At 37.1% G+C, this 25,597-nt stretch overlaps 1 protein-coding gene across 6 annotated transcripts in view; it reads left to right on the top strand.

Moving 5' to 3' along the window:
- LOC111862420 (serine/threonine-protein kinase SIK3) overlaps positions 1-25,597 on the top strand; it is a 124,276-nt gene that overhangs the window by 50,521 nt on the left and 48,158 nt on the right. For 5 of the 6 annotated variants that reach the window (XM_023847801.2, XM_023847800.2, XM_033750654.1 and 2 more), the window contains 6 exons: positions 344-460; positions 3,696-3,759; positions 9,810-9,971; positions 14,631-14,755; positions 16,072-16,195; positions 23,969-24,060. In XM_023847801.2, the coding sequence (XP_023703569.1) occupies positions 344-460; positions 3,696-3,759; positions 9,810-9,971; positions 14,631-14,755; positions 16,072-16,195; positions 23,969-24,060 (684 nt within the window). Of the gene's footprint in view, positions 1-343; positions 461-3,695; positions 3,760-9,809; positions 9,972-14,630; positions 14,756-16,071; positions 16,196-23,968; positions 24,061-25,597 lie in introns of those variants that run through there. The other variant, XM_023847804.2, reaches the window with a different exon arrangement.

Raw genomic sequence — 25,597 nt, 5'->3', positions numbered from 1 at the left:
TCAGTGTTCAGAGTAATTAAATACCATGTCCTAAGTCTTTCATCATCCTTGTTACCATTGTAGGAGTTCTTATTTGGATGATAATGATTTTTGAAATGTGAGGGTCAGATGTAATTTCTATATTATTCTATCAATATTATCCCATCCTTGTTCCCATATTCACGTATAATTGTTGTGTCACCACCTTGATAGTATAAACTTATAGTATGCTCCCTCCAGTGGTGAATGGTTTGGTCAGAATATGAAAGGACTGCTGTAAATTAAATTATTAACTCACATACCTTGAAATAAGATCTATATTTTAATATATTACTTTAGTCTTAATTTTCACTTGTGTTTCCAGGTTGCAATAAAGATTATAGATAAAACGAAACTAGATGAAGAAAATTTAAAAAAAATATTCAGAGAAATTCAAATAATGATGGAACTCCGTCACCCACACATCATAAGACTGTATCAGGTAAGAATCAACTGAATCCAATTATGTATATTTATTTTAGCTTTACTTTTTATGTTTGATTTGATGATATCATAGCAGTGGTTATGAAGATTACATTCTGCTGGGTTATGTCACTGTGTATCAGAGGAACATAACTACAGAAGAGGGTAATAAGAGTAATCACCAATTCTAGAAGTAGAGATTCTTGTAGGGATTTGTTCAAGAGATTAAAGATTCTGCCCCTTTACTCACAGTACATTTTTTCCATTTTGTTATTTGTGGTCAAAAACAAAGATCTATTTTTATCTAATTCTGAGATTCATACAATCAACACAAGACATAGTAATAACCTCCATTATCCCTCATGTAACTTAACTGTCTTTCAAAAGGGAACATATTATTTTGGAATTAAAATTTTTAATAAACTTCCACCTAATATAAAAGAACAAGCTCATGAGATTAAAAAATTTAGGTCTCCTGTTAAAAAATTCCTATTTTTAAAGTCATTTTATTCATTGGATGAATATTTTAACTGTGACAACAATTAAAGTTTTCGGATTTGTTACAGGTGGTAGCTGATAGCGCCTTATTGTTATAGATAATGGTTTTTGTTTCATGTTGTATATTATTAAATTTAACTGGTATGACATTACACAGCTGTGTTGCAGTATGTGATTTACTCATGTTGACTATTTCTATATCCATTGGTGTTAAACTATGTAAGGATTTATGGAATGCTGAATAAATGAATGAATGAACTCCCAGAACATGGAGATGATATGGTTCTTCAAAATGTGGGGATTATGCAAACTGCATAGCTATGCAACCCAGAACATGCTCTTTAATTTTTATGGTGCTACAAATCTTTAGAAGGAAGACTCTGAAAAGTCAGAAACTTGATAGTTAAGTATTGCTGACTGGACATGTAAATTGTTCATAAGGTTATTTCTTTTGCTGGAGGAGAAGGTAATTCTATTTCTGTTATGCCATTTTTTTTTATATCTTGTGTAAACTGCATTGTATCATAACTTTAATTTCTGATTGAATGACAGGTCTAGAAGTGTGAACATTTAATGTCACAATCTACAGTCTTGTGCTTGTTATTTTGTATTTAGGTAATGTAGCATAACAATCAAATGTAATTTAGGTTAGCATGCTGGGATGTTGCATAGACTGTTATAGCATTAAATTCTTTTTGATTTCTTTTATTGCTTGCTACCATAAATGCAGGTCATCTTGTTCATAATCATTATCACCATCATCATCTTTTGTTCTTTATTTTATGTCGTGAAGAACATATTGCTTAAATGCAAATTATCTATATGTTATATTTGTCAGGTACAACTTCAAAGTTTTTCATTGCCATATTTGTAAATGTTGTACATGGTTTCATACTTCTGTCACCATTGTCTCATTGGTTATCAGATTGAAAGCTGATGAAAATTTTGTGCAGTTGCCATGTTTTTTTTTTATATTCTCTGGGTATATCTTTCTTAAAAGAGCTTCTATTTTTGAAGTTTTGTTACCAGACATATTTCAGTACTTTATGCTAAGTGACAATGGTGTTGGTCCCATCCCATAATTCATGCATCCACCATATTGTTATTACTGATTGTGAGAAATATGAAGGCGTGAAGTTGGTGTGGTCTCCAGTGCCATAACGTTCATACCAGATTTTGTGAAAATCAGTCACTTGTAAAATTGAAGCGAGTATGTGCCAATACACAAATATGAAGAGCAATGTGACCGCATGTCTTCCTTTTTCCTTAAGAAAAATGGGGTGATTGCTTAAATGATCAACTTAAATAACTTGAATCTACTAGAACTGCTTTACTATCAGTTGTTAAAGCTGTCATCCTGTATCTTATAACTGTTGATCTTTACTGAGGGTTGTGATGAAGCATCGAGTTCGTGTACCAACCACACGAACATATCATGCAAGCAGTGAATGGGATAACATGATTGCCATAGACCACCAGTATGGTGTTCGAGCCCCATATTTATTCCCTGCTCAATTTCTGAAACAGAAAATAGTGCTGTAGGTGTTACTAGTTACATGTCATAATGTCTGTGTTGTGTGTTTATTCTCATACCTTCATGGCAAATGGAAAATCTCACATTTATAGGTAATATGTTGATATATTTCTTAGTGAGTTTCTTTCTTGTACAAGTAAGAATATCTGGGAAGTTTAAGTTTTTTTTTGCCCCAGCAAATTTTGTTTTTCTGAGGTATTGTAACAAAACACTGTTCAAACCATTTCTTAGAACCTTTGCTATGTGAATACACAGGTGGGCCATCCATTTTCCTTTGAAATGTGTTGGTAGGTATGGTTTTATCTGCTGAGATATAAATGAATGCAAGACCTTTGACTTATTTCAGCACATTTGACTTCTTTGCCATTTATAAATATCACTATTTTTATCAGCACAGAGATTTTAGATATATACAGTCTGTTTGTGAGAAAGAGTATTTTGTCATGCAAATAAACCCCCACTTCTGGCATTCTCTCTAAGAATTTAACTTCATGGCATTTTAGCTGCCATCAGTAAACTTTTGAAATAATCTTAGATTTTGTAGGAAAGTTATTAAGAGTAACACCAGGGGGGAAATTGTACATTATTTATAGTTTTAATGTTTGTTCTGAACATTTTGGCACATGAAAAGTGTCTAAATCAAAGAACTGCTGATTATATTAGCACAAAATTTTTTTTAGTTAACAGAGCAAAGGGAATGGTTTCAGTAAGAATACTTTCTGGGGTATGAGATAATGATGCATAATTCTGCTTATGATAACTATGTTATAGCCAGGAGAAGCATTAATATTGTACCACATAACAAGGACAGATGAGTTTGCAGTCTCCCAGACTGTGATTATTTCACCAAACAATATTAACCAATAGATTTTTTAGTGCAGATGCAATGAGTTTCCTGTGAAGGATGGAACTGAATTTTTGTTTTGTTTTGTTTTGTTTAGACAAATTTCATGCATCAGAGGTTTAACAGCCCTGGACCAAGTGATAATAAGAATGGGGGAGGTTGTTAGATTCCAGTTTCTAAACATGGACATACGTTCCTCTGCTTATTGTCATCCTTAATCATCTGACAGGGCCCCCGAATTTGAACAGCCCTGAATGCTTATTACAGCCCCAGTTCTTATTTGAGGTCATATTAATTTCCTGCTCTGATCTTATCAGAAAGTGAATGTAAACATTCTTTTCTAAATTATAGTTTAATATTCGTTTCTTTTTTGCCTAGGTTATGGAAACTGAAAAGATGATTTATCTAGTAACAGAGTATGCAAGTGGAGGTGAAATTTTTGGTAAGTTCTATTTTTAGAAACTTGGAAATGTATCTGAATTGGAACATCAGAAACCACATTTATTTTCAACTACCAGGCAGTGTTCCATTACCCAGCAGTAGGTATGGGTAATAGTGTAATGTCATTTGTTGTAATAATTTTGTGAGAAATTCAGAACTTGCTACTTATCACATTTTTGGGGTGTTGTGGTGCCCTCTTTTTTTTTTTGTAATAAATACTGTATTTATATGAATACTTCAGTTTTAGGTCTTGTGGGATTTATAAGTAATTCCCTTTTGTTAAAAGCATTTGTTGTTTGCTTCTTATCCACAGTAACCTAGGTTATTAGATTTTGAAATATGTGTTTTTATAAGTACAAGATGCCCAGGTGCTCAAAATCAGCCTTTCAACATACCTTTGTTCTGGATGCTCTGGATCTCTGAGGCCAAAAGTTGTACAAAATGCACTATGTAACCGTTTCATGGTCATGGAATGGGCATTTGTGCCTTTGTTAGCCACACCTGACTGGTCAGAGTACAGTACTTTTTCATGTAGTGTTTTAAAATTTCCTGCTCATCTTATAGGCACTACATAAAAAATGTATATANCTGTACTTAACTACGTATTTCACTAAAAAAATGCAACATTTTAACTCGGTTTTTGGTAGATTTTTACGTGACTAACATAAGGCTACTGTGGAAGTGCCCATTTCGGTTACAACGACATTCGTTTATAACAACATTATTTTTAGGTCCCTTTGATGACGTTATAACCAAGTTCTACTGTATTATATTGCAGCATTTTGTTACACTTTTCACTAGTATCAGTAGTTCCACAGTCTCATGTGCAACACCAATGTTCTATATTGAAACCTATTCACTTGAAAGTTTTACACTACGTGTTTTGACCAATGTAATCATCATCAGGTGTTAAGAACTATGGATGAGGAAACTGCTGTCTTTTGTATCGTTGCTTAGGTTGTAGATATATAGTCCCCTCAGTGTGCATGTGTGCCTGTAACATGTATGAATTCTTCTATGAGGTGCTATCAAAAGTTCCCGGACTAGTGAAAAAAAAAACAAATGCTGGCTTAACTTACTCAATTTCGTTTGCATCTCCTTCAAAATAGTCTCCTTAGGAACGTATACAGAGATGCCATCGTTTTTTCCATGATACAAAAGGCTGTGGAAGTAATTTTCCTTAATGTGTTCAAGTACTGCTTGCGTTTCCCCTTGGGTGTCAGACACTGTTTCAAAACGTCACTTCAGTTTCATTTTCAATTCGGGAAGCAGAGTGAAATCACAGGGGGCTAAGTGTATGTGTCACCATCTGGTGTTTAATTCCTGCATTAGCTTGAATATCGGGTTATAGATGTCAGTGTATGTATCCTTCATGTTTAATTCATCTTTACTCATACGTAGGTAAGTCAATAAGTAACTTACAAATGGATATAGAACTTAAACAAATAAGAGTACTGATTTGAAAAATGCTTCTTTTTCTCAACATAATCTCCCTGTACATTGAGGCACTTGTCCCATCTTTTCACAAGCACCTGGAAACCAGCAGCATAAAATACTTTGGGCTGCTGTCAGAACCAGTTGGTGACTCCCCTATCTACAGCTTCATCATCGGGAAAATGTTCAGCCGAGGGCCGAACAAATGGAAGTCGCTTGGAGCAAGGTCGGGGCTATACAGAGGATGCTCGAGGACTACCCACTTGACAGTTCATAGCGTCTCATTTGTCTTGTTGGCAGTATGGGGATGCGTGTTGTCATGCAGGAGCAACACACCTTTGGTGAGGAGTCCTGGTCACTTCTTTGATTATCCTTACGAAGTTTCCTGGGATGTTACAGTAGGAGTCAGCATTTACAGTTTGTCCTTGAGGCCGGAATGTGGTGAGCAGTATGCCTTCATGATCCCAGTCACCGCCTGGTTCCGACAGCAGCCCAAAGAATTTTCTGCTGCTGGTTTACAGGGGCTAGTGAAACGATGGGACAAGTGCCTCAATGTACAGGGAGATTATGCAGAGAAATAAAAGCATTTTTCAAATCAGCATTCTTACTTGAAGAAAGCCATCTTCTGGGATGTGGTGCCATGTAGAAATTGTATAACCGACGTTTCGGAGGAACGTATTGCCCCCATCTTCAGGGTAGAAGACGAGAAGAAGTCCATGAGCAAACCAGCAGAGCAGGTGCAACAGACTGAATCCAGTCGAATAAACACAGCTGTATGAGGGGGGACCCAAAAATAACCGGAAACGACCTGTTGCGCGCGCATGCTTTGTAGTTACGAGTTGTGCTGCTAGGTGATGTTAGCTGGGGGTCTCCCGCGACTGTTAGTGAGCTGGCGTCAGTCTGAGTTAAGTGGTTTGTCTGTGGTGCTCTGTTGTGTGCGTTCCTGTTTCAACCCTTTGGCGATTAGTGAGATGGCCGACCAGAAGGAACAAAGAGTGTGCGTGAAATTGATGAAGATCGTCGAAAGACCATTGACCAACTTTCTGAGGAAACGAACATCTCATGGAGCACGGTCCAGCGAATTTTAACCGAAGGTTTGCACATGAGACGGGTGTCTGCAAAATTTGTTCCTCGCTTGCTCGGAGATGACCAAAGAGAAAACCGCGTGAATGTTTGCCGCGACTTGAAGAGTGAAGTGCAGTTTTCCCTAACAGAAAGCAAAATTTCACGCACACTCTTTGTTCCTTCTGGTCGGCCATCTCACTAATCGCCAAAGGGTTGAAACAGGAACGCACACAACAGAGCACCACAGACAAACCACTTAACTCAGACTGACGCCAGCTCACTAACAGTCGCGGGAGACCCCCAGCTAACACCACCTAGCAGCACAACTCGTAACTACAAAGCATGCGTGCGCAACAGGTCGTTTCCGGTTATTTTTGGGTCCCCCTTCGTATAAGAGAATGAGAGTAGTAGTGTGGCTACATAGGGAAATGGTAGAGAAGGGGAGGGGAAGGGTCTGGTGGAATAGGCAGCAGGTAGTGGGCCAGAGCTGGTATAGAGTATGTGTTAGGGGGAGAGAGGGGACGGTTAAATGGAGGGCATTAACTCTGTAGCTCGGGGGCTGCGATGGACCTGAGTGCCGTATTTTGTAGGTTACTTGAAGGAACAGATGTGAGGCTTCCATGACTTGCTGAGACAAAACCCCACCTCTCTGTTCATAATGTCAGGATGGTGTTCAATCTTAATGATCGTCAGTTAACACAATTTCTACACGGTGCCACATCCCAAAAGATGGCTTTCTTCATGGTCACCGCCATGAAAACCTCAAATCTTACACAGTACTGTTCCTTGTTTACGTGCTATATCCATTTGTAACCTACTTATTGACTTACCCTTGTATATATTGTGACATATTTGCACTAGGCAAGAAACCCCCCCCCCCTTGGTGATGTAACAGCACTTCTCACAGTGATGTAACAGGGGACACCGCGGTTACTACGTGGCAACAGGCGACCCGTACAGAGACTGTTGCTTTTCAGTCGGTAAACATGACGTCACGCAACAGTGGTAGCTATCACGTAACTGTTTTCAGTGTTGTCAGTGCAGAAGCTACATAACGAGGAGGATTCGTCAGTGTAACCAGAGTTACTAGAGAGTTAGGAACCAGTCAGTTGCAGTCTAACATTCGCCAGAGTGAATGGAAGCAGGGGAAGTAATTGTGATACTGCTGATGGCAGTGGCTATGTAACAGTAAATTGTGTAAATGTAAGAGTGAATGTGCAATAAATTCTCTAGATCCAGAAGGGCGTGAAGTTATTTGTCGCGTAACATACCCAGCATGTGACAATATATTCAGCTGTCAAAATTGTTTCCTCCCCTGTATGCAAATGCCAGGGTGATAATTTGATTGGCCCAGGATTTCTTCCTTAATCTTTTCCAATTCATCATTCGTTAGTCATCCTACCATTTCACACTACATAGTCTGAGCTACTGACATCATTAAACCAAGAAGACATTAGAAAATTTCATGCATTTTTTGTGTAAATGTAAGGTTCTTTGTGGGGAAAGGAGTAATGCAACTAAAGTTGTTTTTGTATATGGGTATTACGTTGCTGAGCTGGTGGTGGTTGTCGGTGGTTTACTGAATTGTCAAATATTCATAGGTCTTTGGTGGGCTGTGTGCATTCTGTTGCTCCCTGTGAATGAAAATAAGAAGCTAACTACTGAACAGTTGATTGCAGCATTAACAATAATTGCTAGTGCATACACCTTGACATCTCACAATCCTATGGGCCTCTACAGCCTGTTAAGAGGGATACCTTTACTTTTTTCTTTTTACTTACAAACTTTTAACTTAATGCACCATGCACAGTGCAGTGAAGGTTAAAAGTGTGCCCAAATGTTCATATAGCTATAGTAGGCATCTGTCACCGGTTGTGTGTGTAATTTATCAGGTTAAGCATCTAAACCATGATGGTACTTGTATGTACCACCTGATGTAGCTTTAGAAAACTCTACCTAAGCTTAACAGATTGGTGTTTGTAATGAAGGTGCAGTGCATTTTCTGTGAAGTATTAATCAGTTTTAACATGATTTTTTATTCTAAGGAATAGAACATATTCACAAAAATTACTTTAAATCTTGAAATAAAAGAATTTTGTATGGAAAACAGAAACTAACAGTATCATTTGAAATTAATACCATATGTATTTGTTTCAGCTAGCTTAAATGAAATAGAAAAAACATGTTATTATACTTTCGTTTTTGTTGCTGTATGCCATTTTGTATTTATGTGAAGGTTATGCTCTTTTGCATTGAGATATGGTGTAGTTTGCTAGATAGGTACCATAGGAACATGCTTCCTTCATCTTCAGGCCAGCAGAGGGTCAAAATGAAACCAGTGGCACTGGTGTAAAATGAATGAAAATCTGTGACAGCTGAAAGGGCAGGAAGATAGGAAGAGAGGTAAAAGGTAAAATATAAAGAAGGCAAAGGAAATGAAGGGACAACATATAAAATGAAAGTAAAGCAACATAATAGAATAAAAGTTATTCAAGAAATATTGGGAAGGGAGTGAGAAGACAACTTTAAATTGAAATTAAGAGAGTTGAAAATAAAAACAAGTAAAACTAAATAAAGGTAATTATAATTAAGAATTAAATAAGCAAAATAGTATGAAATAAAACTGTGAAAATGCACAAGGAATTGTGTTTTGTGTTCTCATCTCTTTTGACTTCCCATTCTTTAATTTGTTTTTTGCTTCTTGCAGGATTCTTATTTTCTTAGATTACTTTATTTTTCTTTTGTGTTTTTTATGTATTATATCTGTTATTTCACCATCATTGTATTTTACTTCTTACATCTCTTTCTGTTTGCATGTTTTGGCGTCTTTTGTGCTCTTAAATTTATTCATTGAGCAAGTATGGTCCTTTCACTCATTTTGCATCACTCCCATTGATTTGTTCCTAGACTCATCCTAACTACATGTGCGTTTCTTGTCAGAGCCATTGGTTTCTATTCAGTTTACACCATTTCCATTAGTTTGCTCTTAGTGTCACCCTCTCTACAACTGCAGCTCATTTCAGATCCACAGGATCAATTTCGTTTTACATGACTCCTATTGCTTTGCTCCTCACCTTACCCAACCTACAACTGTGACATTCTTTAGAGCCACAGTGTTCCATTTATTTTATACCAGTCTCATTGGTATGTTCTAAGCTGCATCTTGTCTACCAGTGCAGTCTCTTCAGTGCCCAGGATTACATTCATTTTATGTCACTCCCTTTGATTTGCTCTTAGCCTCATTCTATCAACATTTGAGGCATTTTTCAGAACAGAAGGGTCTCGTTTATTTTACACTGCTCGTATTTGGTTCATTCAGACTCAGTTCTTGTCTCTTGTCCCCATATCACTAACCACTTCTCCCCTGCTCAGTTTAGTGTTCTACCCTGAAGGTGGAAGCAGCGTGTTCCTCCAGAACATTGGCACATATCTACCAAACTACTTGCTGTAAAATCCCATAAGACAATAATGATTTTAGTCACAAGTGTGACAACTTCAGATCTTACTGTGTATTTTCCCTGTTAACTGCAGAGGCATGATTTTATGTTACAGATCACCTAGTAGCAAATGGACGAATGAGTGAAGTGGAAGCTCGCCGAATGTTCCACCAGATTGTGGCAGCTGTGAACTATTGTCATAAGCGGAATGTGGTACACAGAGATCTCAAGGCTGAAAATCTCCTGCTTGATTTCAAGATGGACATCAAATTGGCAGGTGAATGGAAGAATGGTGTCACGATATTAAGTATTATTTGAAAAGAATTATAATTATTGAAGTATCCCTTGGGTAGTTGTCACGTTATGTGATTCTGCAAGCATATTTTTGAAGATTGCTACCCCTGGTGTAATATATTGAATGATTACCACTTCTAATACAGGAATAGTTGAGCCCAGTTTCTGTGAGATTAATTTTAATATTATCCTTTAAACTGAGAAAATGAACAGAACATTTTAAGAATGAGAATGTGCAATATTATACCAGAATTTTTACAACTTTCAGATTTTTACAGTTTATTCTGCATAACATTTTTTAACAATTTCAGTGATAACTTGGACAGGATTGCTTCTCCTAAATCAGACTTCTTGTGATTTTTGTCAGTCTTTTGGGATTGCAGAGACATTGATCACCATTACTAATTTTTTGTTGTTCCCAGATCACAACCATACTCAGTCTGTATCTTATATAGAGTCACACCAAGTATTCATGTTCATTGAACAGTACTGGACATACACATTCTTGTTACAGACATTGAGATGTAATTTTAAACACATTGTTTATTTCTTTTGGACTAAATATGCCAGTGTAGTAGAAGAAAAAAAGGAATGAAAGTAAAAATTCTAAACTGTGGGGAATACTGCCGATGACTGTAATATCCACAACTGCTCATTTATATCTTGCTGCGCCTATCACCTGATTCCATTTAGTCACATAATTTTGCTGAAAATAATTACTGACAGTATCTTATCAGTAATAAACAGGACATGTATGCTGAACACTGAGTGGCTATCACTCCTTCATATTCAAGTGGTCCTGGGTTCAGATCTTGGCCCAGAGATTGGCTATGCTGACAGAGGTACTTCTTGATTTTCTCAGAACTTAAGGCAAATTCCATGATAATGTCTTGAATTAGCCCATGGCCATTTCCTTCCACAGTTTTACAAACCTTCATCCACTGTTTGTTATCTATTCAGTGCTATGTACTAGGTTACATTCTTGTTAAATAAACTGTAAATAAACAGAGACACATCTGGGTAGTTGTCCATGATCAGTGAAAAATTGTGGCTGGAAAATATAGAATAGTATGTGTGAACTTTGGTTTCCACTGAATTATTTAACTCTTCATAGCTGTCTGACATATTCAGTGATTAAGCTCACTTGCATTGCTGTGCATGCACACAGTATGTGGCATTGCATGACCGATTTTTAGGATCTTTCATATGTTGTGAAACATGAAATCTGAACTTTTTATTCCATATTTCATAATCACAGATTGTGGTCTGGAAAGTTAAATATTCACTAATTTTTCACTAACAAAGTTTCATATTTGTTATTAGGCACTGTCTTTTAGACATTTGAAGCCCAAAATAATTATGGCAATATATCAGAACTATTATCAGTTTTTTCTTCACTGCCATTTCAGAAGTAATTATAATTGCTAGACAGTGTTTGTTAAAGCTGATTCTGTTCTGCTGATCAGTAATGCTTCTTACCACATCCTCATCACAAAAATATTGTATTGGTGAATGGTTAATCAATCATAACATTTCTTCATAGACTGAAATTTTGTAAATCACAATATTATTCATTAATTCAGTTGCAATAACCGAGATTAAAATGTATAAATGTGATTCATTAGTACGAAAGCACCAGTCAGCCATCTCTGTACTTTACTGACCTTAATGGTATCAGGGTGATATAGGGTCAGGTGAAGGATTTTTTCACAAGTAGAAAGAAACCTTACCTCAGTATCAGTAATATTATGAAAATAATGGAAGAAGAAATTTACCTCAGCAGCTTGAGAAGGGTGGATTGCACAATGTATGCATGTGTGAAGATGAATATGGCTGGGACCCAGCTATTGAGTGAATGTTTCTTAACTCATCTGTGAGAAGATTCAGTTGACATTTCCAGTGACAGGGATTCATTTGTAAACTTGAACTTCTCCTTGAACCAGGGCACATATCATCAGTTAGTGACAGACCATTATGTCATCACAAAGAAGTTACTTGATTCAGTTTTCAGCATCATTCTAATGTCCATCTGACATTGGGGATTTCAGGCATACTGAATTAATACTTTTCACCAGATGGCAGTTGGTATGTGTGAAGGATAATGTCAGGGCACTCTGAAATATGTACATATGCATATGGTATTACGAAGTTTGATTAATATACCGTATTCCTTTTATTGGGAATTAATTTATTACTGTGTTTTGGAAATAGCACATTTCTAATGTGTTTAACATTTTGCAGTACTGATCCATTCTCGTTTCTTTTAAAAATTTTGCTTGGTTACAGGCAAGCAAATTTATGGAAACCTGTATGTTCTACCACAGAATTCATCCTGATAATGTCACTCCATTTTTTTTTGTCAAAAACTTCAAGATGACATGTGATTCCTTAAATGTCCTCATAGAAATGCAATCATTGGAGGTATTTATTCACCAGTTGTAAAAGCTCTTCTTAACACATAGTGGATGGGTCAAAATAAAAGCTGTGATTTAAATGCCATGCATTTTGGTCACATACATATCTGTATTTTGGTCATCTGTGGTGTTCTTCACCTGGTGGTTGTCACTGTGGCTCACATATCGGCTCAAGGTTATTACTAGCTTGAAGAAAGATGTTTATATCTCTTAATAATAAATACAAACCACTTATAACCTATGGCCTTAGATACTGTCTGTATGCACAACAGTGCTAATGTAATTACCACTTGGTTCCAAAATAAATGAAAGATAGGGCACTTGTAACCAGTACCTTTAAATACCTAACAGTGCACAACAGTTCTGCTAGTCACTATGCTTAGTTCCCGAGACAAAGATCATTCATAATTTATGCTCACTGATATATTGGGTTTTTGGACTTTATCCATCGTCCTGGTTTTTAAGGTAANTAAAAACCAGGACGATGGATAAAGTCCAAAAACCCAATATATCAGTGTGTTATACACCATCGTCAGAATCCTATAGTAACTACTTATAATTTATGCTCTTTAATACCTTAACTATGCAGAACAATTCTGCCATTCAGTTTGCTTGGTTCTCAGAATACAGACCACTTGTGATCTTGTTCATTAATACCATAAAAATGCAAAACATTTTATTTATTTTGCTATGTTCCCTCTGTTGCTCTATGATTTTATATAGTACCAGACGTGGGTTTTGAATACCGAAGTTATAGCCAATATTGGTATTCTGTCAGAAATTTACACAAATAGCTTTCTGATATATTCAGTGATGGAGGTACTGAAACAAACTCTGGACACTTATGTAGCTTCCAGCAGTTCATGTAGGAACTATAATAGTCTCACTAAATCACACAATCCCAATATCACTGTACTACAGCACTCATAAAATCTTCAAATCACATGTAAATTCTTCACAGGCTGACTTCTAATTCTTCTTTGACTTTGCACTTCCTGTAGCGGACTTCAGCTCTCCAGTCTAATTCTCTCAACTGTGTTGTAGTGACAAATGTCTTCAAGATAACTCCTCAACACAGACCATGCCCACAGAAAACACATGTTATGTGACAGCTACCCAGCCAGGCTATTGGGTTGGTGGCTGCTGCCTACAGAAAACATATGTCATGCGACAGCTACCAGTTGTGGTGATGTTACCATGCATGTGCAAGCTGCGTGGGCATAAAGAAAACATTACTCCAGTATTGTTGGCCGTATTTGTGTTGTGGGTGTTGCCTAGCAACGGATTTACATGTCACAGTATTTGCAGACACGATAGAATTTACAGATGATAAATAGTAAACAAAAATTATATTAGCAGAGTTTGTCCTTACAGAAACAGGCATTGAATGGCTGTAGTGCTAGTGCAGTAAAGCTGAGCTCACTCTACCACACCACTGAAGTACTACAACAAAATAACACTTCAGTACCAGGTATAAGGAAACACCGAAAAGACCTGTAAAATACAATTCACACACAAAAGATATGATAATACCAGCCATAAGGAAGGTAATGAAGGAATCCACAAAACATGTTTCATATACAGTTGGGTAAATTTTCAAAGCCAATCTTGAATTGACGACATTCTCTACACTGCAGAGTGACTCTGCAAAGTCCTATTACTGTTGCTACATTGAAACATATTCTGTTTGTTTCTTGTAGTATGCATTATATAATCCTATAACTATTTGTACACTTTAAAATAACCACATAGGTATATAATTATTGCAGAGCTATAGGCACTAATTTATCATAATTTATGCACATCATATTACATATGATGTTCACTGAGCTGGGCAAAGCATCACTCAATGCAAATATCATTTTGCAGAATTTTGAACTATTTTTAAATAAATTTTGAGAGATATAGTAACTTGCTTTGTATGACAGTACATAAAATTGCAGGGGGTGCAACTGAAGTGTTCAGTGTTGGCTTGTAAATGAGTGGCAGTGGATGAAATTTATGTTGTACTTCAAGTATTTATGTTAATGGGATGTTCGAGGATTACCACACCAAGCTGAAATTGTGCAATGTAAATCGTGGCCTCACGTTCTGTATTCATATGCATGGTGAACAAAACGAACACATCCTGATAGTTGGATGAAAGAAGAAAAACTGACACTCCAAATCTGCATCTTGTGACAATTTCACAATGTTTTACAGTTTTTGCAATACGTTTTAAATTCCAGATTTTGGGTTCAGCAACCACTATAAACCCGGACAGGTGATGTCAACATGGTGTGGGAGCCCACCATATGCAGCTCCTGAGTTGTTTGAGGGCAGAGAATATGATGGACCAAAGACAGACATTTGGGTATGCACTGCTGTACACCAGATGAAACAGCTATACAGTTGTCAGCATTTTGTGCTTCCTAATATATTCTGATCTTACCTCATATGTGGGGTAAGATTTATTATATTCAGTTTTCAGAACTGATAATATACCCAAGAGCATGAAACAGAATAGAATTATAGCTTTGAGAAGGGGCAGTGGTTGAAATGAACTACAGAATGTTTCCTGATTTGCAGTTTATAAGATTTCAGGTGGACTACTTGAAGACTTAAGATGTAACATCACAAGAAATCCTACTTCTTTTGTATATGCAGAGCCTTGTAACATGTGGTATATAGTCATACAAACATCTGTATTGTTTTCACTATAAATTTTTATCATGGGTTCATTTTGCATAACTGTTTTAAATTATGTACAGGTTTATTTAACGTTTAGTGATATCAGGAAGGAAGGAAGGGTGAGCTTTCCAGGCCCACAACTTGTATATGTATATTTTGTTTCACTTTGTTGCAAGGATTTTTTTATCAGAATTTAAACTGCAGTTGAAGCATATTTCCACCATGTCTCGAGGAAGAAATCAGTGTTCAGGAATATTTTTGTGATGGCCACACCTGAACTTGAATCTTAAAAAAATTATAGAACAACATTTGCCAAAACTTTGTAAACTGTGATGAAATGTTGTGAAGTTGTATCTGTACAGATAACAAAACATGCCAGATATTATAGAGATTTTGGGAGAATACTTCCGTAGTTAGATTGACCCTAAATTTGACCAACGTCTTATACAAAACACTTGTAGCTTGGGATCTGCAAATAAAATGTTCATTTTTTATTTGATGGAGAATCCTTGAAGACCCATTGATCAGTGTCATCCTTAGGCTTTGAGGACCTGTACGTAATGTGTAATGTTGGCTTTTGAAGTTCAGCCTCATCATGTCTTGAAGCTGTTTCCAGGATTTGGAACAGTGACCCCTCTCATTGGATAGCATCATGTTGCACACACCCATTCCACACTTTCATTGTGAGACCTCTATGTTGGGCACATCCTCCTCTCCCTCCATTAACTCTCAGTGAGGTGACTGCATTGTATGCTGAAATGTTGGAAAAACTTCAGCACACAATGTGGTTAAACTCTGAAAGCCAAAATTATGTTTCGTGGTTGGGTTTGCTGGAATTACACTCAAGAATTTGTGAGACCTTACTTATCACAGGTACTGGTGTTAGTTTCATTTTGCTGGGGTTCACTGAAGTCGGTTGCTCATTTCAGATTGAGTGTTGTTTTGTATGTACTGGTATATGGAACTCTTCTGTTTGATGACTAACACTGCTTGTTTCAGAGTATGGGCGTGGTTTTATATGTATTAGTTTGTGGAGCTCTTCCGTTCGATGGCACAACACTGCAATCTTTGCGCACAAGAGTGATCTCAGGAAAGTTTCGTATACCTTTCTTCATGTCAGCAGGTGAGCTGTGCCTTTATGCTTTGCACTGAGGGTTGAAATAAATGTTGTGTTTGGCTCTGAGTTTACTGGCCTGTGTCAACATTTATCTTGCCTGTAGAAGATTTGCTGTATATGTAGTTGAAAATAACAGATTAGAAGATCACTTCAGCAGTTATATGAAAAGCTGACTTTCACTTTCACTTTCACTTTATTTTAAATTCCATAGATCCTTTTCAGGTCATGCATGCCATAGGATATAGAACATGTCAAAATACATAAATGCATACATTCATTCCCTTTATTTTCCATATATCCATAGAGGCAAAAATCCTAGGATGTGGAAATAGTCCCTTTGATAATAGATGTATACATATAATAAATTACATAAGTCACACAACCAAAATCACACACACTAGTCAACCAACATAGATAATAGAACAAAAAAACTTATTACAATTATAATTAATAAACATAATTTAAAAAAGAACGTTACTATAAAAACTTAAAATTAATACAATTTCACTCAAATTACCCAAATTAACTGAATTAAATGAATTACAAATTTACACACTTATGACCAACTATCTTTCCTTCTTTCTTTCTTTATTTAATTTTCTCATAAATCAAAATACATTGATACAGGACTCGTCATATACATACATACATACATACATACATGCATACATACATACATACACACCCTCCACTTTAACATATCCTCCACATAAAAACAATGAACCCATCAACATGCAAAACAGTCACAATACAAAATTTGTACATAAAATATTCAAATATGATCAAATTTATGCAGATATATGATTATTATCATCATTGTCACCACCATAAATCAATACAAAAGATCTATTCATAATATAGAAGTTTGATGCAATTATTTTGGTCACATAACTACAAATACTTAATTTAACAGTCCAAATATAGTAAATTTCATGAGGATTTAAAAATTGGAATATACAATAAAAATTCAGTATATACAATCAGTCATTTCATAGCAAGAACCTTAAAATTTGAAAACTATTTATTAACATATTCCTCTACAGGATAGAAGGAAATGAGCTGTGTGTAAACCATTCATGACCATCTTAATTGTATACAGTCATATGCTATTTAAAATAGATGGTCTATTACAATACCATACTACCATAAAATCTATACCCTTAAATGTCGAGCGACTGGTCAGTGGGTAATACATCATGTGTAAAATCAGGCTAACAAACAATTCAAGAGAATATCTGGATTACAAACCTTTGTCTTCTTTATATTGAAAATATTCGCTTATAGGGTAAAAAGAATGATGACATAAAAACCTCTTTAATATAAATTTAAAGCTTTTCTCATTGACCAAAATCTTCATTGATCGTGGAAGATGATTAAACACTTTAATACCTGTTATATAGGCTCCTTTATTAAATTTTGAAGTATTCACACTAGGTACATGTAAATTACCTTGGGATCTAGTTATATATTCATGAATCTCGTTATTAAAGTTAAATAAATGTATATTATTAATTATATATAAAAGTAGTGAGTATATATACTGAAAATATAATGTCATAATTTCCAATTTCTTGAAAATATCCTTGCAAGAATCTCTAGGATTAGTATTTGTTACGATTCTAATAATTTTCTTTTGCAAGATAAACACTTTCCTGGCATGTGAGGAGCCACCCCAGAAGATTATACCATAACTCATGATGGAGTGTACTTAAGCAAAGTAGACTGGCCTTAATGTTGCAAATGATACAATATGTTTTATATTTCATTATATCATTATGTATGTTAGCAGTTAATGTTCATAATAGATATGAATAGGAGAAGAAAATGAAAGTGGAAGGTATTCTTGAGTCAGTATTGTTGTGCTCACAGTTTCCTAAAAATTCATAGCGTACGTCTTGATTGCAATACTACTTAACTAACTTCATGGAGCAGATTCCTACTGGATAAGCCGAACTTTCATAGTCTTTCAAGAGATTTTCAGCATTTTATGGAACCTGAAAGCTCATTGCCTTTTTCAGAAGGTCCCACTGTTGGTCTCTGTCTTGGGCCAGATAAGTTGAGTCCACTGGATTTGTGGTTGTCACAACAGTGGTTATGAAGAGTACAGTCTTCTGGGTCATAACACTGTTAATTTGGAGTAAGGTGGACATTTTGGAGGAATGTATCATCTCCATTTTCAGGTTGAAGTAGAAGCCAAGCAAGGACCAGCCAGAAAGCTGAGTTACCCACATGTGAAAAATGCAGCCTGATACAGGCCAGTCCAAGCCAGAAAGTAACTGTGAGAGTGCCAATGGAAGATTGACTGTTGGTAGTGCAGGGAATAAGATTCCCAGTGGGAACAAAGGGGGTACCCTTTCATTTGCTCCCATTGTCTTTTTTGAGTCCTCATACTAATAATGGCTTCTTGTCCATTGACATTCTCACAGTTCCTTTCAGACTTTGATTGTTCTACATCAGACTGGATGTTCCATGCATGGCTCATGCAGCTTGCCAGCTGCTTCTGCGTGTTTGTTGCCTGGTTTACTATTCAGCCCTGAAGACAGAGGCAGTATGTTCCTCAGAAATGTCCAGTTCTCTCTAAACTATACGTTGTTACAACACAGAAGACTACTCATTAATGTTAATATTATCCCCCCATCTATGGTCCTGTCTTCCTGTTGGTCCCTTTTCTTCAGGTTTCCATAACAAGTCATTGTATACACTTCCCTCCCATGCCTGCTATAAGCCTTGCCAATCTAATCCTTTTCAGGTGGATCATTTTGATAATAGTTGTTGAGGGGTACAAATTATGAAGCTCCTCATTATGCAGTTTACTCTAGCCCCCTTTAATTTTATACCTTATAAGTTAAAATGTTCTCAGCGTCCTGTTCTTAGATTCCCTCAGTCTGTGTTCTTCTCTTCACATGAGAGTTCAAGTTTCATATCCATACAATACTACAGTCAAAATTATAGTTTTGTATTTCTTAATCTACCTCTTTTCAGGTATCAGGCGAGAAGAGAAAAATTGAAGAGTTGTGTCCTTTGGGATATAAAGTGTTGGGAATCGTGGACTCAGTGTGATGCGATAATGCATGTGTTGCAGGTAAACCCTTCCCTGCTGTGACGTAATGGCATAGGAGCCCCTGCTGCTGCTAGGGGCAACAGGCCAGTAAACACTTCTCCTCTGGTATGTTGCAGCAGGGAAGTGTTCACCGTCTTGTTGCCTAGCACAGCTCCTTTGCTGTTGTGTCATCATGGGGAAGTGTTTACTGGCTTGTTGCCCTTAGCAGCAGCAGTGGCTCCTATGCTGTTACTTCACCGCAGGGAAGGGTTTAGCCGCAACGCGTGCATTATCGCGTCGCGCTGAGCCCACAATTCCCAACATAAAGGTCTGCTAGCCAATTTCATGTTGTGATTCTGTACTCCATTCTGATGACAAGACATCACCATAGACTTAGTTTTCTCTGTGTTTGCTACTGGACCAACTTCCTTACTAGCTTCCATTGGATGTTCTCTGTTTATCTTATGGTATTTATATTATATCTCATTAGATTTAAGTCATCAGCCTAGGTCAGAAACTGATGTGTCCGATTCAGTTTCAGTCTCTCCTGGTTTTCCTGGACCTTGATAACGGTGTAGTCTAAAGCAAAGTTGAAAAGTAATGATGATAAACCATTACCTTATTTCTGACCATATGGAATATGAAACATGTATGATACCTATATGGAGTTTACAGGAGGTTTCATTTCAACATGTTTGTAATTGTAATTTATTTCGAGTTCCAGAAGATCCAACAAAACTGGTTACAAACCATAGGATATAGAACATGTTAAAATACAGACTAGAACATGTCAATATAAACAAAATATAAAAATACAATACAATCATAAACACAGTTAAGAAATTATTTGAGCTCAAAAGAGCATGTCACAAATATAAAGCAAAAAATAAATAAATTAAATAAATAAATGATATAAATGGCAACAAATATTATCATAAATACAATAAAACTTTTATGCAGATAGACTCATATAATTAGTATAAGATAACATGCAAATTCATTTAAAACCATTATTTACAACATCATTCATTAGCACTATAATACTCCTCCAAGTCATAAAAACAATGAGTAATCAAATATCTTCTTAGAGAAATCTTAAATGTTAATGTTTATATTCAGTTATTTAATGATGCTATCAGCGTTGACACTATGTAGTGTTCATGATATGATGATTAGTGAATATGAAGCAGCTGATGGATTTGGAATTGACTGCAGAAGCCAAAGTTCTCTGAGAAAATCTGTTTGAGTGCCACTTTGTCTGCCATAAATGCCACATAGCCTGAGTTGTGGCATTACCACATATTAATTAACACCATTAGTTTAATAAATATACCAAATTCAGTGAGAATACTGAACAGTACTTCTCACCTCACTAAATCTTATGCTCTCTTTGAGCCTATGAATAGTTGATGTAATGTCTCATTGTACTCCCAATTCTTCTCCAGTATCTGACAAATGCAGTAGTTGATCTGTTATGTCAAAACCCACAATTGTGATCCCCAATAATTTTGCTTACACACAGAGTTAACATAAAGAGAAAAATGCTGGATAAAATGTTGTGTGAAATTGATAACAATGATATGCTTCGGTAATAACTGCATTAATATTTATCACCCTTCTTGTAAATGGGTATACTAATATACTCCTTCCACTGCTGACAGAACTCTTCCTTATTCCAAATAGTATTTATGAGATCATGCAACTTAGAATATAATGCTTCATCTCCTGCTTGAATAACTTCTGCAGAAAGTGACAGTATGATACACATATTTAGCACTGCTTAATGTATATTTTCATTTTTGTCAAGTTTAGTATTTAGTATAAATGGAACTCCTTTCCAGAACTGCAAGCAGTTCTTGACTGTGTTTATTGTAGACAAAAAGTGTGACATTTGAACATAAAGTGTTTCCTCAGTGGATCTTATGTTCCAAATTGAATGTTAATGTTGATAACTGCAGTAATTTTCCTTTGAAATATCAGTGGGGATTATGGTAGTTTCCAGTTAATTCCATTAGATAGTGTGGCTGATAATTAGTTCATTGGTTATAGAACAGTGCTGGATCAACTTTGTTTAGCATTAAATGACTAGAGAAGATGATTATATGCAGGGAATGGATTGCTGAGGAAGTGGCTGCATCTCTTTAACGTCACACTCCTGAGAGAAGTCACATTAATAATGAACAGTATCAGTCAAGACAGGTGGGACTCAAAACAGGGTGGCTCCTGAATACAAGTCAGAGATATTAGTGCTTTAGCTAATGTCACTCAAGTTATGAACTGAAATTGAATGTTGAATTTAGAACATAAGATTTATTGAGAAAACAATTTGTGTGCACATGCACGCTTTCTGTCTGTTAACTGCATAAAAAAAGTAACTTGAAAATTTCTGGAAAGACACTGAAATTATATTACTAGCAAGCTACCGAATTTTTAATATAATGTGAATTGTGGTTCTAAGTACCGTATGTCCAAAAAGTATATGATTATTTTTTTCTGCTGTAAGTAATGGCCAAAGGGGTGGGGAAACTGAGCGTAGTGGTAGAAGGGACTTTCATGCGCATGCGTGATTTTTTGCTCACTCGCAACACTGCCAGATAGCGAAGTGGTGTAACACGTGTTCGTTGCATTCTCCTTTTGCTCAAGAGGACAGAACGCTTGGAGCAGCGATACTGCATTAAGTTTTGTCAGAGACTTGGGGATACCCAAGCGGAAACAATTCGCACAATTCAGCAGGCTTTCGGCAATGATGCAATGAGGTTCACTCAAGTTAAAGAGTGGTTCAACCGCTTTAAACATAGCCATATGTTGGCGGACAGTGAGCAGCGTTCCGGGAGACCGTCAACGAGCCAAAATGCTGATTTCATTGAAAAAGTGCAGACACTGATCATGGAGGACCATCGTTTGGCCATCTGTAAAGTTGGTGATGCGGTTGGGATCAGCAGAGGTTCCGCAAATACAATTTTAACTGAGGATTTGGGCATGCAAAGAGTGGAGGCAAAATTTGTGCCCAAGCTGCTTTTGCCAGAGCAGCAACAACTCCGCCTTGAGGTTGCGCAGGACATGCTGGAGTGCGCCAACAGGGATCCTGAGTTCCTGAAAACTGTGATCACTGGTGACAAGTCAAGGGTGTACGGATATGACCTGGAAACCAAGGTCCAGGCGTCACAATGGAAGCATCCAACATCCCCGGGGCCCAAAAGAGCATGACTGGTTCGGAGCAATGTGAAGGTGATACTGACTTTTTTTCGATTACCGGGGTGTTGTGCATCATGAGTACGCACCACTAGGACAGACTGTCAATAAGGAGTACTACCAAGAAGTCCTCTGCCATCTTCGTGATGCAGTTCGGCGCAAGAGACTGGAGATGTGGGACACGTGCAACTGGCAGCTGCATCATGACAACGCCCCAGCTCATTCATCACACCTGATCCAGAGTTTAGTGGCCAAGCACGGCATTCTGCAGGTTCACCAGGCTCCCTACTCTCCTGATATGGGTACTTGTGATTTCTTGCTGTTCCCGAGATTGAAGACACCGCTAAAAGGCTGCCGTTTTGACAGCTACAAGGACCTCATACAGAACACGATGGCGCAGCTGCACACCATTCCAAAAGAAGCCTTCCAGAATTGCTTCCAGCGATGGAAGGACCGCTGGGCTATTATTATTATTATTATTATTATTATTAGTAGTAGTAGTAGTAGTAGTAGTAGTAGTAGTAATATTATTATTGGAGGGGGTGGGTTTCCCCATGCACTGCGACTGGTTATTAATATATTGTGCGTCCCCCTTTAATATTCTACCAGTCCCCATGCCCTTCCAGTACTGGTGCTCGCTATCAGCCCCGTTCTGCCAGCGAGGTCTGCCCTCTCTGGCAGTGGTCCCCGATACTTTCCCATCTACCGGAGGAATTGGAAACTACTTGGGCGGGAAACTTTGCCTAATTTTGCTCAGAGGTCTCCTAGAGACATGAGGATCTTTTACGTGCCATAAATCTACAACACGGGACATGCGGCTTAAGTCCCTCCCAGAGGACTTGTTCCCTGAATTTTTCCGCCCTTAAAAATTCCACGACCTCTGCCGGGTTTGAACCCGCGTACCTTGAGTCATGAGGTGGGAACATTAGCCCTAAACTACGGAGGCCGCTACCGCTGGGCTAAGTGTGTGGAGTCACAAGGTGCCTACTTTGAAGGTGATTAGGTGCTGTAACCACCCAGATACAGAACTTATTTCCTGGCCCAAGGTCGAATACTTTTTGGACAGAGTAGTATACCTACAGTTTGCTGAAGTTCTGAAGTTGTGTAGCTTGTTTGAAGCATTCTTTTAATATTTAAGGGGCTGGTAAAGAAAGCAGGTCAAGTTTACTCAAGGAGTGTCAACCTAAATGGAAATGTTGAAGGGCTAAGGAGACAGTTCCATGGTTCAGTTCATTATTATATTCAGTTTGTAGTGAAAGTCGTTTCACCGGCTTTGAAAAACCTGAAACAGAGTTTCTCGAGAGACTCATATGGAAATTCTCAAAGAAAGGAATGAGTCTTCTTTTACTATAGTATTGCCTGTTATTTTGATAAAAAACAAAGATATCCAGGTAATGGAAGGTAACTTGATTCTGACTTTGTCAATGGGTTAACTGACTTGCCTATGAATAAGTTTAATACATAAAGGTTTTGCTAATGTTCTTTCCTTCGGATAAGACAGATTTAATAGTATAGAATACCAAGTACATGATATTGTAATGTTGCAGACTGTGAACATCTCATAAGGCACATGCTGGTAGTAGATCCAGAGCGAAGACTGGGTATTAAGCAAATACTGCACCATCGTTGGATGCTGCAGGTACTGTACTCAGTCTTCTTCAGTTCTGTATTTGAAGTGTCTGTTGTTTGTCTCATGAGTACATTGAGTCATTGAACTGTAGACACTTTGATATTGCACATTTTTAAGTCAGCTCCAGTAAATGTCCATAACAAAAATGTTAATGTTTAGCTAGTTTTACAGTTTCCACCGTTTATGATTATAGCCGATCTCTGTCCTTACTCTTGAACTCACCAACCATCAGTAATCTTACGGGATTAGTTCAGTGGATAGGATATAACTTGGTGTTTTGATGGTTGAATTGGTTCAGTAGAGCCATGACTTATCTTAAGGAATATTGCGTGCAGGCTTTAACATATGCCAGCATAGGTCAAGAATCAGTGGAACTCGGAATGGTGTGGATTACATTAATTATTATCTGTTCAGTGCTTAAAATGTTCGTAATCTGTGTATTTAGTCGATTTATTTTTGCTCATAAAAGCATAACAATAATCACCATTAAGCTGGCATGTACCTGACACAATGCATATAATGGATTATTCACTTTTACTCTGACTTCTGATGTGTTGCATTACTCATGTGGCAGAGGCTATACTAAGATGATGAATGGTTAGCCATGGATGATAATATGGATCATGAGTCACATGGAGAGTGTTGTTTGGAGTCAACAGCTAGCAATAAATTTAGAATTTAGAACTACTTCATAAAATATGTTGCATACATGATATATATGATTTGTTTATTTGTGTACTGAAGACAAAATCATGATGAAAGAAAGTAGAATTCATAAATGGCTAAAATAAATGCGATTAAAATTAATTGAATTACGCATTCTTAAATGAAAATTAAAAGAAGGAGTAAGAAAAATTTTGAGTAATGCAATCAGTTATGTGTCATGTATGCTGAGGTATACCTGTATGTGACTGTCAATGGCTGTTTGCTGCGAAATGTAATTTTTGCTTGCAATGAATACTAATGAATGAATGAATGTATAGGGAGTGGGCCTTCTCAGCCCTTGCACCGCGACCACAGTGCTCTATTGTGCTTCCCCTTTTGATTATCCCCTCACCAATCCTGCACTTCAAATGGAGCGCAGGATTTTGTATGTGGGGGCGTCGAAATAGTCGCTTGGTTCCATAAAATATTGACCCAAGTGACATAATCTTAAATACGCTAAGGCCTCACATTCGCACAGGATATGTGTGGCTATTTCATTTTCTTCTTGACACCTCTCACCAGTGGGACTATTACTTAGTTCCAATTTGAAGAGGTGTCCTTTAAGGTGACAGTGTCCTGTAAGTAGTCCCACCATCCAGCTTAGCTGGTTCCTGTTTAACTTCAACAGTTCCTTCCCTCTTTTAGCAGAGGGTCCTCGTATGAGTCCCTTTGCTTGCCTGAGGCCAGTCAAGGATCCCCAGCATTTCTTGTGCTTCATGTTTGTCCAGTTCGTGATTGCCTTTCTGGCAACTCCTATAGAGATGCCACATGCTGGTTCAGGTCCTGTGAACAGATGATCAGCTCCAGTCTTAGCCAATTGAGCTGCTGTTTCGTTTCCAGG

This window comes from Cryptotermes secundus, unplaced genomic scaffold (genome assembly GCF_002891405.2).
Source record: "Cryptotermes secundus unplaced genomic scaffold, Csec_1.0 scaffold741, whole genome shotgun sequence".
In the NCBI taxonomy this organism is placed as follows: Eukaryota; Metazoa; Arthropoda; class Insecta; order Blattodea; family Kalotermitidae; genus Cryptotermes; species Cryptotermes secundus.
This window is presented reverse-complemented; position numbering and strand designations above follow the sequence as displayed.